The sequence below is a fragment of the Ursus arctos genome, unplaced genomic scaffold, assembly GCF_023065955.2.
Source record: "Ursus arctos isolate Adak ecotype North America unplaced genomic scaffold, UrsArc2.0 scaffold_16, whole genome shotgun sequence".
NCBI lineage: Eukaryota > Metazoa > Chordata > Mammalia > Carnivora > Ursidae > Ursus > Ursus arctos.
This window is the reverse complement of record NW_026622830.1, coordinates 33362411-33380780: the sequence shown is the minus strand read 5'-3', so window position 1 is coordinate 33380780 and position 18370 is coordinate 33362411. Positions and strand designations below refer to the sequence as shown.

General features: G+C 38.8%; 1 protein-coding gene across 4 annotated transcripts in view; it reads right to left on the bottom strand.

Annotated features, from left to right (window-relative positions):
* Window positions 1-226: 226 nt before the first annotated feature.
* Window positions 227-18370, bottom strand: part of PLCB1 (phospholipase C beta 1) — a 661927-nt gene continuing 643783 nt past the window's right edge. For all 4 annotated transcript variants that reach the window (XM_044385688.3, XM_044385689.3, XM_044385693.3 and 1 more), the window contains one exon: window positions 227-3547. In XM_044385688.3, coding sequence (XP_044241623.2) covers window positions 3320-3547 — 228 coding nt within the window. In that variant the 3' untranslated portion in view covers window positions 227-3319. The remainder of the gene's footprint in view (window positions 3548-18370) is intronic.

Sequence of the window (18370 nt, the reverse complement as noted above, 5' to 3'; positions counted from 1 at the left end):
AGGTGTACCGTCATTCCTGGATGCGACGGTGGAGTGATAGAGTAATGACAGCTGTGCTCTCTGGCACATGCATTGAAACATCCTGATTTCCTGTACAGGCACAGGTGGGCTGCATCAGAGCGGGCCCTCTGCCCCTAATGACCCGTACAAAGTGCACTCCCACCAGCCTGCCCATCAAAAAAAAAAAAAAAGGTTGGCTCTGACACCAAGAAATGACACACCTGGATTGTGTTAAGAAATTTTTATTGTTTCCTTTGGATTCGTGATGAAAGCACATAAAATTACAAGTGGAAGAAACATCATGCCACAAAATTGCATAGAATTATTACAAAAATGTGAATTACGCATTTTAAATAATTTGAGATAGAAGAACCAAAATATGTACACTTTAAGAGTTTCAAATACTTTGTCCTATCTTTAATTTTTCTTCTGAAAAGGCAAAAGTCACAATGTCCATTCCATCACAAACAATATTTATACAGTGCACAAGCGCAACATTAAATTCAAAGTAACGCAAGCAATGGCCCTTTCTTTCAGAATTATTTAATGACTGCTTATCTATTACAGGAGCATTAATTAATTAATGTATGGTGACGTTGAAATGTTCGAATGAAATGTTGAAAACCAAAAACACACGGCATGTCATTAGGATTTTGAAAATTGGTTTTCATGGCCCAAACGACGCTATTCTCAGTAGTGTGAGGGTATCAGAGGGGCACGGTCTAATTTACTACACAGCTCTAACGCTCTATTACAGGAAAACCCACAGTACAGAATTTCACACATTCAACACAGAACAAGGCAAATACATAAAGGCACACAACTGCACATCATATAGACCCTTTTTCTTTATCTTACTCTATTTCAAGTAATATTAATATTGTTAAATGATAGTATCGCTGTAGTAGTTTCCATGATGCAAGATGGACAGTGTTGCACACTACCCCACAACGGCAAAAAGTATCATTGTACAGATATAAAAATGTGATTACAGTAAATGGCCAAATACAAATGTATTGCAAAACGACTAGAGTCACTAAGAGAATGAAATCCAACTACCAAAACAGTTTAGTGTAAGTCAAGGTTTTTCCACTTCTGTCTATCTCTGACTAAAATGTGAGACAATGTTCTGTAATAATCATCACTGCGGTTGGTTATGAATGCTATTATTAGTTCATTCTTCTGCAATGTTGGTCTGTAATTTTATTTATAAAAATGCAGCATTCAATTGTGCCCATTCTTGCTTCCTTACGATTAATGCCTTTCTTTCAAAGTGCAAAAGTAGAATGATTTACAAAAGATTTATCTTTAAGTGGAAGATAAGTTTTATTAAGTGTCTAATTAATACCCCAAATCCTTCAGATCAAAATATAATCATCTCCAAAGAGGATGGGATTTTTTCCCCCTTGCGTCTTGCTGGATGTGTTTTGTTTTGTTTTGTTTTAATCAAACGTTCTTGCCTAATGTTTGAACTAAGCCTTCGGTTTGATTAAAACTTAATTGTGATCCCTAGTTATTGCTTAAAGTTAAATAAAATAATTTGCATAAAAATATTAAATTCTTGAAACACAATTTTTAGGACACAACTGGTTTTTGCATTTTAAAACATTTCGCTAAGCTACAATCAGACAGGTTTATTTTAAAGGAAAATAAAGCTGTAAGCATCCTTCTTCAGAGCTTTAACTTCAATGTTCTTTGTGTTACTCTCTAAGTTATATTTTCCTCTATATAATTATTCTCTCTTACTTAAGTTCTTTCAATAATATTTTTGATCAGTTTTCCCATGATAGAATTTGTTTTTCTTATGCCACCTAACATAGAAACTTAACAAAAAGACATAGTTAAGTGAATTAAATGTACATAGTAAATATATAATGAAAGATTTTTTACGTTAGAATAAAATCGAAATCTGTCAGACTTAAAAATTATGAAAGATACTAATAAATTTCCATATTGCTGTCCTATACATTTTTTGTATATTCTATTAAAACAAGCTTAAAATCTGATACTTAAAATCCAGTTTTTGATCCTGCAAAATATATATCAAATTCATATTCTAAGCTCTAAATCCACCTCAACTTGCATCAACAGTTCCATCAACTGTTTCTTAGAATTTCAACATAATTTAATAGCCACATAATATAGATAGACGTTTGACCATTTTCTTCTCTAGGTATTTGTCCCTGAATTTGGTTTTAAGTCTTGTGGAAGAGACTTGGGTCATTGCCAATTAAAAAACACACATCTACACTTGTATGCGTGTGTGTGTGTATGTGTGTGTGCACTTACATGGTTGTGTGTGTTCATATATACATGGAGATACTATATATCATTTATATGTGGGTCTGTGTATTCTCTAGATAAATATTCAATCTTTATCTCTATAGTAAAAATAAATGAACCATAAAAAATGTGAGACAGCAAAATTACCATTGGAACCTGTTCACTCTGACTGAATTTCTGCTCAACATACATCAGCTCAACTATTTTTATTCCACCAGACAGACTCTTTGTAGTTATTTAATAATTTCAGGCCAACAACCAATGAATACCCAGACTTTGAGTGCAAATAGTCACGTCAGAAAGCACAGCGCCTGGAAGTGTGTGGCCGGTTTGCTCAAGCAACCAAATGTATGAGCCATATTGCTACATCTTGGGAGAGCTTCACTGGGCGAGGGTACAATCGAGTGACTTTTTTTTCAAGAAAGAAAACCAACTTATTCGAATCACTATGGTATCTAACGAAGCCATGTCAGCAACAAATACATTGATGTCTCTATGATAAATAAATTAGCAAACTGCAAGCCGCCAGTGCTTGCAAAGCAAAGGATAAAACAATTTAATATGCACGGTAACTTGAAGATATGGTAGTTGAGGGGCAGTTAGGAAAACGAAGGCTCAAGGTTGGCTGTTCGATAGTGTTAAATAGTGCTATGCATTTCTCAAACTATTTCTATTACTTTGAAATACTTTACACCAGAGCTTCAAACAAAAACATGAGCTTGATTTTCTTCAAAAAAGACACTGTCCTTCATTAAATGTCCCATGGAGCCTGGAAGTTGCCTGCTTTGAATTTACTATTGGAAAGAAAACAAAAATCCCACATACATGCACTCTCCACAAGCAGACCTGCAGTAGTGTCCACATAATGCATGGAGCCTGGGCATCAGGATGTTTGCATGGATCCTTCCAGAACTCTCCCTTTGGTGTGGATTTTAGGCTAAGGGATGCTTCTCAGGAAGATGCTCCTGGGCAGTGATTTTTGTAGTAAGAGAGAGTCCGATGAAGTGGCCATGCATGCTTTGAAGGCCTGGAACAATCACAGAGGAGTATCGAACTCTTTTCCTGGGTTGTCTCCTTCTAGCTCCTCACTGGAGGGAGGCTTGTGGTTCATTTTTCCAGGCTCTGAGGCCAGGGAGGGAGGCGCAGAACTGTGATTGCTGTCTTCGCTGATCTTCCCTTTCATGGCTTCCTGCACGAACTCCAGGATCTCCAGGGGCAGTCTTTTGAACTTGTCTTGGTACTCTTGCTCCAGGTCTGTCTGCAGCTGGGAGACATCAAGAAAGAAGGTTAGTTTTAGGTCATTTCGTTTTCTATAACCACCCACGTGGAGACTTTTTGACAGAGACGTACAAAGATGGGGGAGGAATAAATTAATGTAAATACCATCCACCGGTTACCTATGGAGAAGATATAAAACACAGTGTTGGACACATCACTTGTCCATGGCTGAAAGTCAAGTTCAGATTATGTGGAGCATAACAGGACTAAAGACCTGCAACAGTATAAAGAAATACACCCACACACAGACACACACACACAGACACAGAGGTGAATCTTTTGAAAAAATTTACACAAGTCATAGGCAGTGATGGGAAGTTCTTAAATGAAGGGACTGGAAGCTAGTGATCGCTGGGAGTGCTAAGGTCAGCCATGCCTCAGGCTGGAGAGAGGGGAGAGGTGGCTGGAGAGGACAGGGGAGCATGAGTGGGTTTCATGAAGCACCCCTCACCCAGAGGATGGGAAGCCAACGCTGAATATTTCTAGAAAGGAGCGCAACACATTTTTTAAAAAGATTTATTTATTTATTTAGTATTTTAGAGGAAGAGAGAAGGTAGGGTGGGGGACAAAGGGAGACAATTTCCAGCAGACTCCCCCCTGAGTGCAGAGCCGTTCGCAGGGCTCGATGTCACCACCCTGACATCATGACCTGAGCCGAAACTGAGAGTCAGACGTTTAACTGACTGTGCCACCTAGGTGCCCCTCAACTGAACATACGCCTGTAACCAACTTTAACTTCTGTTTTGACTTCTTTTATCACCTCTTTGATTCTTTTTCTTTTCATTCTAATTTTATTTGCCTTGTAAATTGCTTTAGCTACCATATAAACTCTCTTTAATTTATCTGCTTAATGCTCTGGAGAATGCCCAGACTTTTAAAAGTCATAGAGCTGTTTCTTCAGACTTCAGTGGAGGCCGTAATCATAAAACCAGTGAAAGCCAGGCGTCTTCTGTAGCTTGGCGGGGGGGGGGGGGGGGGGGGGGGGGGCTGCGGGAGGTGGGTGCTGCCTGCTAGAAAGTTCTGTTCTGCTAAGTCCCATCTAAACACAGAATTTCATTTTATGTTTTATTTTATTTTTTTAAATAAAGATTGTATTTATTCATTTGAGAGAGAGACAAAAAGAGCACAGAGGCAGAGGGAGAGGGAGAAACAGACTCCTCGCTGAGCAGAGAGCCCCATGTGGGGCTCGATCCAGGACCCTGGGATCATGACCTGAGCCAAAGGCAGATGCTTAACCCACTGAGCCACCCAGGCGCCCCGGCACAGAATTTTAAATGAAATTCTCTTTCCTTATTGAATGGTAAGTAGGGAGTTCTAGTCTTAGAAACAGCATGTGAGACTAATGCTTTTTCTTTCTGCTCTCAGTAGCCTTGAGGAAGCTTTTCTTGAGACGTGTCCTTAAAACCTTTATGGAATTTTTTTGTGCTTCTCAAACTTTTAAGGTGCACACAAACTACCTGGGATTGTGACTTTGCTTCTGACTCAGGAGACCTGGGTGGGGTCCAAGATCCCGCATGCCTCCGTGCTCCCAGGTGACGCCACTGAGGCTGGTCCACTTCAGACACCCTCCTTAACTTCCTGTCCTGGTTCGACTCTGAGCTCCCCGTTCTACTTTTTGTCTTGATCCTGGCTGTATGTCCTCCATCTGAGGCTTTGTGCAGTCCCTGGTGCTTGCCGGAGCCCTGGACCATCCAGGGTAAAGACAGCACTCCGGGCATCTGTCCCTCGGGGCTGGGACTCCCTTTCCTTACTCACATTCTGGACTGTGTCAACAGCATAAAGAGGACACCCTCTTTAGTTCAACCCCTCTGCTCTTGCTTTTATGCTAGAGAAATTCTGTCAAGACTTAGTTATATAATATAGGTCCATAATCCCTTATCTGCAATTCGAAAATCCCCAAAGTTCTGAAATCCAGAACTTTTTTGTAAGTTGGTGACAAACACATAGACATTAATTGATATAAGGTTATTTATAATTCTTATGTGTTTGACTGGATGTGAATATCCATGCACGGTACTGTAATATATTAATTTGTATGACTGTGAGAATGACCAAGCACCCCTCTAGAGTATTATGCTCACAGTATATGGATTATATAACACTTTCTAAAAATCAGGAAAATTATGAATTCCAAAAAACAATGATCCCAAGAGTCTCAGATAATAGATTGTGGATCTGTTTGAACATTTTCCCACCACCCCACATCAAAAAGTGCCTGATAGGGGTGCTGGGTGGCTCAGTCAGTTAGGCATCTGCCTTCGGCTCAGGTCATGGTCCTGGAGTCCAGGGATCAAGCCCCGCGTCAGGCTCCTTGCTCAGTAGGGAGTGTGCTTCTTCCTCTGCCCTTCACCTCGCTCTCGTGCTTTCTCTCACTGTCTCTCTCAAATACATAAAGAAAGTCTTTTTTTTTAAGTGCCTGATAAAAATGACTTGCCTTAAGTACTGAGAGTCAACTATTCTTCCCAAATATAAAATGCAGGGTATTTATGAATATGTTATACAGCATATGAATTCTAATAAGCCAAGGAGGAAACATGCTAAGGAACTATGAGAAGGGCACTCATGGGGCTCTGAGATTGACATTGCTACAACGAAGAAAAGGCACCTTCGCACACGGCATCTCTCTCCCTGTTGGGAACAGGTGAGCCATTGGAGCATCCCAGACAAGATGGCAATGGCCAATTCTTTCCCAGGTAACTCAACCATTTAGAAGAGAGTGGGGCTTTTACAGGAGTGAAATCTTAGCCTGGTGTTTGGCCGTTCCCAGTAACTACCATCCAGGTCTCATCATTCATTTGTCTCAACTCAGCAATGCATGCTGTTCAGATTTTGTTTCTAAGGAATATGAGGAAAGGAAGAAAATCAAGGGGCCTTGTGCTCAGGAATCAGTAGATTTCGGTTTTTCTTCAGGTTAGTGTGGGGGACCTTCAGCTTTGGAGACATTGTATGTGACCTAGTAGTCAATTTCTCTTAGGTCAGTGGTAGACAAGACCCCAGAGTGCTTGATAGTGCTGTTTCTTTTTTCGATTGATGTATAAAAAAGAATGTGAAATGTGAGACAATGTCAAATACTTTAACATTTTTGAATAATTTTTAATAATCTAATTTTTAAAATAATCTATTTTAATAATTATGATTCTGCACCCAATTCTAATGTGTGAGATCTTTCCCCCCCATACCACAAAGCAATTCCATAGGACACCAGCCGGGTGTCCCATAATTTAACTCAATTCTGATATTATCTACCTGGAGATAGCATCAGATCCTATAAGCTGAGAGCTCAGTCCTCTAAGGCTCTCTCCCACCCCCACCTCATGTCAGATGTCAGTGGCAAGTCTGGGTTGTCACCTGTGATTCTGACTAACTGGATACAGATTGGCAGTTCCAATGACCACCACCCCCCCGCATTGGGTTTGATTAATTTGCTAGAGCAGCTCACAGACTCAAACATTTTACTTACTAGATTACTGGTTTATTATAGAAGGGTGTAACTCAGGACCAGCTAGGTGGAAGAGCTGCACAGGGCAGAGCATGGGGAAAAGGATGTGGAGCTACCATGTTCTCTGAGCACCCACTCCCCCTGCATCTCCCTCCACATGTTCACCAACTTGGAAGGTCTTCAAACTCCATTCTCTTGGATTTTCATGGAGGCTTCATTACATAGGCATGAATAATTACATCATTAGTCCTTGGCTATTGATTCAGCCTCCTGCCCTTCTCTCCTTGGAGGGTAGGGGCTGGTAACGTAGGGTGCAAACCCCACATGGCAAGGTTGATTCCCCTGGCAATCAGCTCCCATCTTTAGGTTATCTAGGGGCTTTTGAAAAGTTGCCTCATTAACATAACACAAGACACCTTTGTTGTTCATCATTTAGGAAATTTCAAGGGTTTTAGGAACCCCGTGCCAGGAACTGGGATAAATTCTAAATACATATTTCTTATTATAAATCACAATATCACAGTAATAATAATTAAATAATTATTTAAAATAATTTTAATAATTTTTTCTTTTTTTTCTTTTTTCATTATAATAATATTTTTTTATTATATTATGTTAGTCACCATACAGTACATCCCTGGTTTTTTATGTAAAGTTCCATGATTCATTAGTTGTGTATAACACCCAGTGCACCATGCAATATGTGCCCTCCTTACTACCCATCACCAACCTATCCCATTCCCCCAGCCCCCTCCCCTCTGAAGCCCTCAGTTTGTTTCTCAGAGTCCATAGTTATTGACCCAGTTGTGTCTAAATTACAATTTTAGTGGACTCTTCTTTTATCATGAGTTACTGGTAGATTGTATTGTATTCTAAACTACTTCAATAAATTAAAATAATTTATTAGCTAAATTAATTTTACTTAATTTATATTTCATGCCATATTTCACTCTTTTAAAAAGTCATTCAGTTATTAACAAATTAATCACAAAATTGCATTTATTATTAAATTTCAAGTTAGAGCTTTCTTTGTATTTATTTTTGCTTCTTATAAATGGAATACCTGTTCATTGTAAGAAAATATGAAGGGCAAAGTCTGGCTCTGTTCCCAAAAGTCCCATCCATCAGGAGTCTAGAATTGTTTCAGCCTAAGGGTCACAAACTCAGATTGTTTAGGCAAGTCATGAAAATTAATAGGAGTGGTGGGAGGGCATGCTCTGTCTAAAAGGGTGGCAGAAACTCAGCTCTGGCTAATGTTTGCAAGACTCTTCTTTTTCAGGAGAAGTCAGAAATTTAAATTTTCATGGAAGATCTGATTTTTTTACTGTTGGAAGCCAATTTGAACCACACTCAGGAGTTCTCCTGGGCTTGTGGAGGGTTTCCAACTTCTGTCCTAGCAGATTTAAATCTCCTTTAGACCAGGAAACTCGAGAGATTGGGTCTGACCATGGACTTTCAGTTTGTTTCCCTCCTCATTTTACCTCCTCACCATCCTGAGTGTCAGACGGTTCTGCACTGAACTCCAGGACTTGTTCTTGACCACCCTTCTGCTGGGGTTCAGTGCTGTCCCATCTCCTTTCCACATTCTGGTTCACATCCTCATTGAGTGTCTGCTCTGTGTTACTCAAGCTGTAAGTTCTGGGGGAATGGTAGATTAATTGCACAAATGATAACAATGTCTCACCCCTCCTGGTACTCATGGCCTTGGTAGTGTCTCCCATGAAAGAGGAGAGTGTATTTTTCATCTCCCTGAATCTAGGGAGGCCTTGTGATTTGCTTTGTCCAGTAGAATGTGTCAGAGTGACGGCATGCAGTTCTGAGCCTGGACCTCAAAAGGCTTCATGTGGTTCTGCTCTCACTGTTGGATGCTCACTGAGCCGTTATGTGAAGAAGCTCAGGCTAGCCTGTTGCAGGAGGAGACACATGACCCAGTTATCTCCCTCTCCATCACTTCAACTGACTATCAGACATGAGGGCAAAGCTATTATAAACCAGCCGGCCCTCAGCTGACCCACCAGCTAAACATAGGTTTGAGTAAGGCTACTGAGACCAGCTGAGTCTGACTCAGACCAGATTGCCTAGCCAGTTCATAGACCCATGAGCTTAGTAAATGTTTATTGTGTTATGCCACTCAGTTGTGTGGGGTATTTTGTTGTTTTTGTTGTTGTTGTTGTTGTTGTTGTTAGGCAGCAATATTGTGACAATAACTAGCTGATATATAGTAGGGGAATTCAAAGGGGTGTCATATATGGCCTAGTTCCCTGAAGTGCTCATAATTTAATTCAACCGGCCCCATCTTTTCATTGCTGTAATCTTAAAACACATTCTTGAGGGACAATCACCAGAAGACTGATAGATCTGCATGAAAAATATGATTTTGGAGAATACACTTTGGAGATTTTCTGGAACATTAGTAAACATGAACTTGCTTGATCTTAAATTTATAAGATTTATTCTTAGGAAATGGGCAAAAAGGAGGGAAGAATATGGTCAAATTTAATCTCTAATTTTAAGGCAAATTGTTACATTACACTCAGATAGTAATAATAAGAGCATTGCCAGAGTTTGTTTTATTATAGGCTGAGTTCTCCAATTTGACTAGCCAGACTCAATTTCTAAAGTTCTCAGTTACCTTGCTTTTCAAAAATGTTGCCTACTCATAGCTTCTGTGAACTCTGGGCAGGTAAGCAGGAAAAGGCAATACAGCCAAGTTCCGATGTTTTGAGCTCTGCCTGAGTATAATGTCCAAGAGTTTCACCTGGGATGCTATTCTGCCTCTGACAGTTTTTCAACTGATTTACAAAAATAAGGTAGAGATTTGATGTAGTTATGCAAGGTTTTTAGATTCATAAATGTAAGTGAAGATCAAGGAGAAAGTAAAGTTACTTATGAAGGTTAGTTTACAAGCAGGGGGGAAGGGGCGCCTGGGTGGCACAGTCGTTAAGCATCTGCCTTCGGCTCTGGGTGTGATCCCGGTGTTCTGGGATCGAGCCCTGATTTCCCTCTCGCTGGCTGTCTCTCTCTGTCAAATAAATAAATAAAATCTTAAAAAAAAAAAAAAGCAGGGGGATATACTCAATATAATGTAAATGTGGCATAAACATAAAGTAAGACAGGTTACTGAGTTAGTAAAGAGATATAATCAGTAACAACTTTCTAAGGAAACAAATTGAAACCAGAGCATAATAAGCTACTGTGGGATAACAAAGAAGAACTGATAAAACTTAAAATAAAAAATGCTGCAGAGAAGGCACAGATAGATATTTAAGGAGAATTTGCACTTTGAGCTCAGGTCCAACCCAAGTTATTTTGCCCAGTGAAGTATATTAAAGACCTTAATATAAAACACAAAGCAGGACGCCTGGGTGGCTCAGTCGGTTATAGCGTCTGCCTTCAGCTCAGGTCCTGATCTCGGGGTCCTGGGATCGAGCCCCACATCAGGCTCCCCAGTCAGCAGGGAACCTACTTCTCCTTCTCTCTCTGTGTGCTCACTTGCTCTCTCTCTAATAAATAAATAAAATCTTAAAAAAAATAAAATAAAACACAAAGCAAAAAAATCTTAGGAGAAAATCTGGGTGAATAATTGCATAATCATTGGGTATAGAGACCTTCTCAAGGAAGACAGAAAAACTGCAAGCTACAAAGAAGAAAATTTATTAGGTATATAGTTAATCCTTAAACAGTGTGGGGAGAGCAGTGCACAGCCAAAAATCCAAGTCAAATTTTTGACTCCCCACAAACTATTAATAGCCTACTGTTGACTAGAAAAGCCTTGCTAATAACATAAACAGTCGATTAACACATATTTTTAACATGTATTCTATGTCATAAGCATTATATATTATATTCCTACAATAAAGTAAGCTAGAGAAAAATTTTTTTAAGAAAATCATATGGAAGAGAAAATACATTTACAGTTCTATACTGTATCGAAAAAATCCATGTATAAGTGAACATATTCAAACCCATGTTGGTCAAGAGTCACTGTACTTATCTAAATGAAAATATGTTTTTTTGGTGAAAAAATGGACAAACCTCAAGCAATTCATAAGAGAAGTGAAAATATCCAATATATATTTGAGAAAACACTCACTCTCATTGAAAATAAGGGACATTCAATAGCACATTTTTTTAAGGGACATATTGGTAGGGAAAAAAAAGGTTTGTTCAAAGGAGCGGTAACAACTGGGGAGAAGTGGACATTTTCAAACATTGGGCAATAATCTGATATCTATAATATTTATAAGAAGGAAAATGTACATAGCTTTTTCACCCAGCAATTCCACATTTGGGAAGGGAATCTGGCCCAAGGAAATGAAAACAGCAACATATAAGGATGGAAGCATCCCCAAACTTACTGCAGCGTTGTTTGCAGAGGCCAAGTCAAAAACCACCACCAGCAAAAACCAAACAACCACCCCCCAAAACCAAACAAAATAACAGCAACAACCACAAAACCCTGAAAACAGCTGTAATAATAATGTTGATATTTTGTCACATGTGCATTATTATCTATCACTATTTTTTTTGGTGAATCATTTGAAAATAAATTTTAGATATCACAACACTTGATCCTCACACCCCCTAAAAGTAAAGATGTTTTCCTACGTTATGGCAATACCTTAATCATGTCAAGGAAATTAATCATAATTCTCTAATGTTACCCAACATCCATCCATGTTCAAATTCTCTCAGTATTACCTCTCCCGAATTTTCTAGCTTTTTTTTTTAACCAGAATTCAATCAAAGGTCTTATATTGCATTCAATTATGACGTCTTCCCCCCGCCTTTTTTTCCTCTTGAGCTATTTATTGTTGTAAATTATTTTTATGACTTGGATTCTTTGAAGAGTCCAGTTCAATTTTCTTATAGAATGCCCATTCTGAATTTGTCTGATTATTTCCTTGTGTTGTCATTTAAGTTGGTCCTGGAAAACCTGCCTTTCCTGTAAACTAGAAGTTAAGACTATAAGCTTGATTAGATGGGGATTGAACATTTGTTTGGACAAGAAGAGTCAACAGGTATTCTTTTATATCCCATATTATAACATATTCGTGAGCTCTATTATCATGGGGTCGCTTTATCAGCAATGCTAAATTCGATCGCTTGGCTAAAAGTGGTAAATATCAGACTTGCACTTTGTCAAGACATTTTTCCCTTTGGCCATTGGCAATTATTCTGTAAGGCAAATCTCTGCATCCATATAAAGTTTCCTTAGCACCCGTTCATGACATTGATGATTCTCCCCTATCTTATTAGGGCAATTTTCTAATTCTCTTTTTATTTAGCTTGTATCTGTACGGAAGAGCTTTCCCTTGTCAGGTGGAGATGAACCAGAGTTCCTCCTGAAAAGTCAGAGTCAGCACTGAATTCTTTTCCTTTGATTCACAAATATTCTGAGTAAAGAGTTGGGGCAATAATAATTTCAAAAGATAACAAATCAAATGAGTTTTTCTTCTTCTTCTCTTTCTCTGAAAATAACTGCAGACAATACATTTTTATTTCCATTTATTCCCTTTGTTTAAATCAATTGCAGTCATTATTCTTTTTGGAGCTCAAATTGTCCCATGTCATGCCAGCAGAAGCCCTTTTAGGGCATGATCTTGGGTCCTTTTGACATGCCTTCATTGGTCTTTGAGCACTTGCTTGCTTTTCTACGTAAAATAAGATAACTCAGGCACCTTCTGTGCTTTCTCTGACTCAGACCTGGCATCAGGTACTTTTCCAAGGAGCTTTTATTGGAGAAGGCGTTGGGTGCTAAAAGTGCTCACTGCTACCAGACTGTCATTGTGTTTAGGCCCGCAGTGGACATTAGGACATGTATTTTTGAAAAGTTGTTAGTACATATTGATATCTCAAATTTAAATGTAACATTATAGAATTTTTTCTTCACTCCTTTGATTTTTATATTTCTATACCTCTTTTTTTTAACTAATTTTGTGTATTTTGCTTTCTGGTAACAATATATTTACTTATTTGTTCTACATTTTCGAATATATGGAAATAGTTTCATTTTGTGACCTAACAATATTATAACAATAATAATAAGCATGTGAAGCTTCAGATATTCTTGAGGTTCTGTTTTTCACAGAATGTATCCCACCAAGGATGCACGATTATATTACTCTCCAAAAATTCCCTTGAATTAATTATATTCATTGTGTAGTTACATTACTTTTTTTTTTTTAAGATTTTATTTATTTATTTGACAGAGAGAGAGAGAAAGAGAGAGAACACAAGTAGAGGGAGCAACAGAAGGAGAGGGAGAAGCAGACTTCCCCCTGAGCAGGGAACCCAACTCTGGGCTCGATCCCAGGACCCTGGGATCATGACCTGAGCTGAAGGCAAATGCTTAACCGACTGAGTCACCCAGGCGCCCCTAGTTATGTTACTTTTTATATACACATAAAGACATTTGTTTCAGTTTGTTTTCTCATTAGACATTTTAGATTATTTGACTTTTTTTTTCTTTCTCTGCTGTATTTTTAAAAGTGTAATTCCTCACAGTCTTTTAACCCCCTTTTTTTAAAAAAGATTTTTATTTATATTTTGACAGAGAGACAGCCAGTGAGAGAGGGAACACAGCAGGGGGAGTGGGAGAGGAAGAAGCAGGCTCCCAGCGGAGGAGCCTGATGTGGGGCTCGATCCCAGAACGCCAGGATCACGCCCTGAGCGAAGGCAGACGCTTCACGACTGCGCCACCCAGGCGCCCCCAGTCTTTTAACCCTTTTAAAAATATCTCTGGCCTTTGAAAAATGCATGTGATAATATGATACTGAAATTATCTTGCTCAAGATATTTTAAAATTTACTGCTAAAGATTAGGGAAAATAATAATAATAAAAAAAAGCAAAACAAACAAACAAACAAACCCAACCCTCCCCCCAGAAAAACCCAGCAAAAACATCAGTAAAACAGAGTTTCTATAAAAGAAAACATAAGGCTTCTGCTTAAAGAAATGAAGTGCAGCCAATAAATGTAAAACAATAAATGGCTGTGAAAATAAGGGAACATAATTGCTACTATGATAAATGAAGTAGGTCTACTTACAGTTTTATATGTACCATGATTACAACCATGAGAATATTTTCTAAGACTACAGAATTACTTTAAAAGAAAATACTAAAATATCAACTGTGTTGGGACAGAGTATTTTTACTTTTTCTATTTCTCATTTTTATGGTAATGTGGTTATTTAACTTTAAGCATGAAAATAGCATCCCAAAATAAAAGCAAATATTAAAAAAAAAAAAACCCAAACAATCAGAAAAGTGCAAAACACTGAGTGTGGGATAGAGTGACGGGGAAAATTTTATGAAGAATTAATGCAAGTATTTTAACATCAACATCATCAATCAATCAGCTAAGGGGTTACTAAAAACAGTGGGAAAAGCATTAAAATACACACATAGAATGGGTGGTTTCAAAATCAACCTGAGCCACCTTGCAGACTCATCTTATTTTTAGAATAATCTCATGAATTGTTACTTCAACCAAGGATAGAAATAACAGGATAGTATAAAAGATACAGAGGGAGGTCAGTCAGGTTAGCAGGGGATTGTTAAAAAAATCACATGTGGGAAAATTGGACCACATTACATATCCCAACCATTACAGATTGTGTTGGTTTATTTGTTTTCCTCTAAATTTCTTTAGAATAAATTTCAATGGGACTTCGAGTCAAAATGTATGAGTGGAGATTCCTTCTTCTGCTCCAAACAGGGAAATGCTGAGTAAAATAGAACACATATGTTTAATTTAAATTGGTAACTGTGTTTTTTTTTTTTTTAAGATTTATTTATTTTAGAGAGAGAGAGAGCATAAGTGGGAGGGACAGAGGGAGAGAGAGAGAGAATCTCAAGCAGACTCCATGCTCAGTGCAGAGCCCCACCTGGGGCTCGATCTCACCACCCTGAGATCGCCACTTAAGCTGAAACCAAGAGTCAGATGCTCAACCCATTGCAGCACTCAGGAGCCCCTGGTAATTGAGTTTTCATACTAGAAAAGGAAATCCTTAACAAAGGAACTCAAAGCCAAAAGGTCCTCGGTGGCAGAGTAGATTCTCCCTCTTAGAGAACTGGGGTTTTAATGTTCTAAGAGGATGGGAGCGAAGGCCTAAGAATTGGGGGTACTGAAATGGTGAAATCGTAGTCTCTGCAGAAAGCCACTGGTTTCCACACTTGATATGCAGATCAGGAAAACTCAATCCATAATCCCAGGGACAAGGTGAAGAAGCCAGCAACTCATGGGGCTCACCAAAGGAGAAAAATGTCAACATGAAGAATCAGGAACCCACCCAGCACCACGAGGGAGTACAGCCTCCAAATTCATAGTACCCTTGTAGATGGGTATCCGGTTCCAAGAAATCAAAGCCAAAACTTAACAATGGATAAAACCTATGAAGCCCCTGCAGAGGCCCAGCAAATTCAGACTGTTGGGATTTGCCACAATGCCAGGCAGCAGTGATCCCTACAGATGAACAATTCCCACTGAACATGAACTCAAAGTTCACAGTTACAAACAATTCAAGTAAAATGCGGCATTTGTTTAACCTTGCAATTTCAGATTGCCATGGGCAACTGAAGTCTAAAGAAAATGAGTAAAAGGTGAGATGAGTGTATTTCTAGGTCAAAATGAAAAACACTCCAGACCTAAACAGAAGTAAATTGGATAGTTCATGCCAATGTGGAGGAATACAGTTAATTCGCAACGGGTATAAATTCCTGACATTTTTAATCAAGTCCTGAAGTATGTTGCATGCCTATATTTTTGGCAGATTTTTCCTGAACAATTATATTTGCTTGAAAATGATATTAAAATTAAGTTTCATCTTTTGAACAAAGACCAACTAGCAACAGATTCCATTACAAAGGGCCAGGAAGACACTCACAAATTAAATTGTTGCCATCAATCTATACACTTGGATAGTTCATTGAGGGATAGATACGATTCTCTGTCCATGAAAGGTGCTTGCATCTTCCAGCTATGACCTTGGGCAGCTCATTTATTATCTGGAATTGAAATCTCCTAACATATAAAATGGCAATAATAATGCCAGAATCCATAGGTTGTTGTTAAAAGGTTTAAATGAGATCACACGTGTTAAAGTAATTGGCATATTGTGCTCGCTTATTAATTCTGTATAACTTCATTTCTAAAGGGAGAGGAAAAAGCATAACTTGCAGCTGAGAACATCTGGAACCCTGTCTAAGTGGTCTTTGTCCTTTCTAGTTATATCACTGAAGTCATTATTGGGTCAACACAGCGTAATTATGGTATGTGTTGGATCTCACTTTTAGACCATGTTCTGGGCTGTTGTTGATTTGAAGCATTTATGAACAAATAATATTTTTGAATACTCTGATTGGTGCAAAGCCCTGTGTTTGGGGCTGTGAAGAATGAAAAATTCAGAATGTGTCCAGGGCGATAAGCAATAGGTATGGGGAAAATAACAAGTTGGGCTGAATGGGCTCTAAGACAAAATATACCATGGATGTTGAAAATGAAGATTGTCTTGGTAAATACTTTGGCATGGGAAATAACTTTGTAGGGGAGATGGGACTTAAAAAGTTGAGGCCTTGTAGGATCTGCCAACATCCTTGTTATTATCATTATCCTGGGGAGGAGGCTTTCAACCTTTGACCTATGGCATATATAATAGATGATATTTACTATTGGGATGGAGTTTTCTAGCTGTAACTTCCTTCTCCCTTGTGCTTTTTAATGGTATATAGTACAAGAACATATCTTTGAATTTGCTCTAATACATAACAATTAAATCATTACCAGTTTCTTTCATCTATAATCAACTACAGATTACAATCGAGGGGACCTTACTGTCTGCAGATGAGAGCACTTCTTTAATAAAATATGGCTGCACGTTAAAAGTGACAAGATGGGAAAGCTTTACACCAGCTCTTCTCAAAAGTTAACGTAGATCTAAAATACCTGGTGATTTTGTTAAAATGCAGACTCTGATTCAGTACATCTGGGGCGAGTCCTCAGATTCTGCATCTCTTACAAGCTCTCAGGTGATGTTCTTGTTGCTCGTCTAAGGACCGTTTTCTGAATAGCACCACGTTAGACAAAGGGCTCCCAACAAAGTGCTCCTTTTGTGTCCCTCCTCCACATTTTTTCAGGGTTTGATTCATATAATAGGATTCTCTTTGTAGGGGCGCCTGGGTGGCACAGCGGTTAAGCGTCTGCCTTCGGCTCAGGGCGTGATCCCGGCGATCTGGGATCGAGCCCCACATCAGGCTCTTCTGCTATGAGCCTGCTTCTTCCTCTCCCACTCCCCCTGCTTGTGTTCCCACTCTCGCTGGCTGTCTCTCTGTCAAATGAATAAATAAAATCTTTAAAAAAAAAATAGGATTCTCTTTGTAAATCTCATTTCTCCAGACCTCTGGAGGTTACTAATGTTCCGGTTTGGATTCGAGGTGTGTGTTGGAGGCTGTTGTGTTAAGGCAGAATGGGGTTAAGTCTGCAGAGATGAAAGGTGGAAGGATCCAGGGTAAGTAGGCAGTGGCTCCAAATACTAAATGCTAAGTAGATCCGAATACTGAATCAACAAAAGAAGAAAGACAGAACTAGAGGTCATGTGACTTACCAAGCATAATCCCTCCATGCATTTGCATTTTAATTTTTATTTCACATCAAAAGCCAAATGCATTGTGACATGGATCTTATGTGCCAACTCCTCTATACACCCATATACTCTATGAAATTGCCCATGGAGGAAATCTGCTCTTAATACAGCAAAGAACATAATCAGATTCCTGTGACTTTTTTCCGAGCTATATCCCCATTCTTTCTTCATTGTCCTTCCCCCAAGGTACCTCTCTTGAAATGCTTCGGTATCCTAGCTTAACCCATAATTTATACCACCTTTGATTCTTAAGATGTATTACAGAACATCTTTTGTAATCGTCTTACGGGTGTCTAGAGATTACTGTAGAAACCTTTGAAAGGGACATTAGCAATTATGTTGTCAACCCCTCCAAGACTTAGTAGTATTGGAAAGAGATTTTAGAAATTATATAGTCAAACCTTTTCCTTTAACTTGGTTTAAACCTGTGGCTGAAGAAGTTAAGTGGCTTTCTCAAGGATACAGCTTGCTAATAGTAAAGCCAGGACCAAAACCCAGCTGATTCTCCTCTGTAGCACACTGACTGGTTTAATGGCCTCAATACTTCACCCCTCTCTCTGTATCCACAGCCTTTGCCTTCTGACCTTAAGTTCCTCTTACTAAAGCAGTAGAGGCTATCTCCCTACCTTTTGAATATGAGGTGGTCATGTGACTTATTTTGGCCAATAGGGTGTTAGCAGACATGGCCCAAGGAGAGGCTTGAAAAAGCACTTGTGCTTTTCAGCT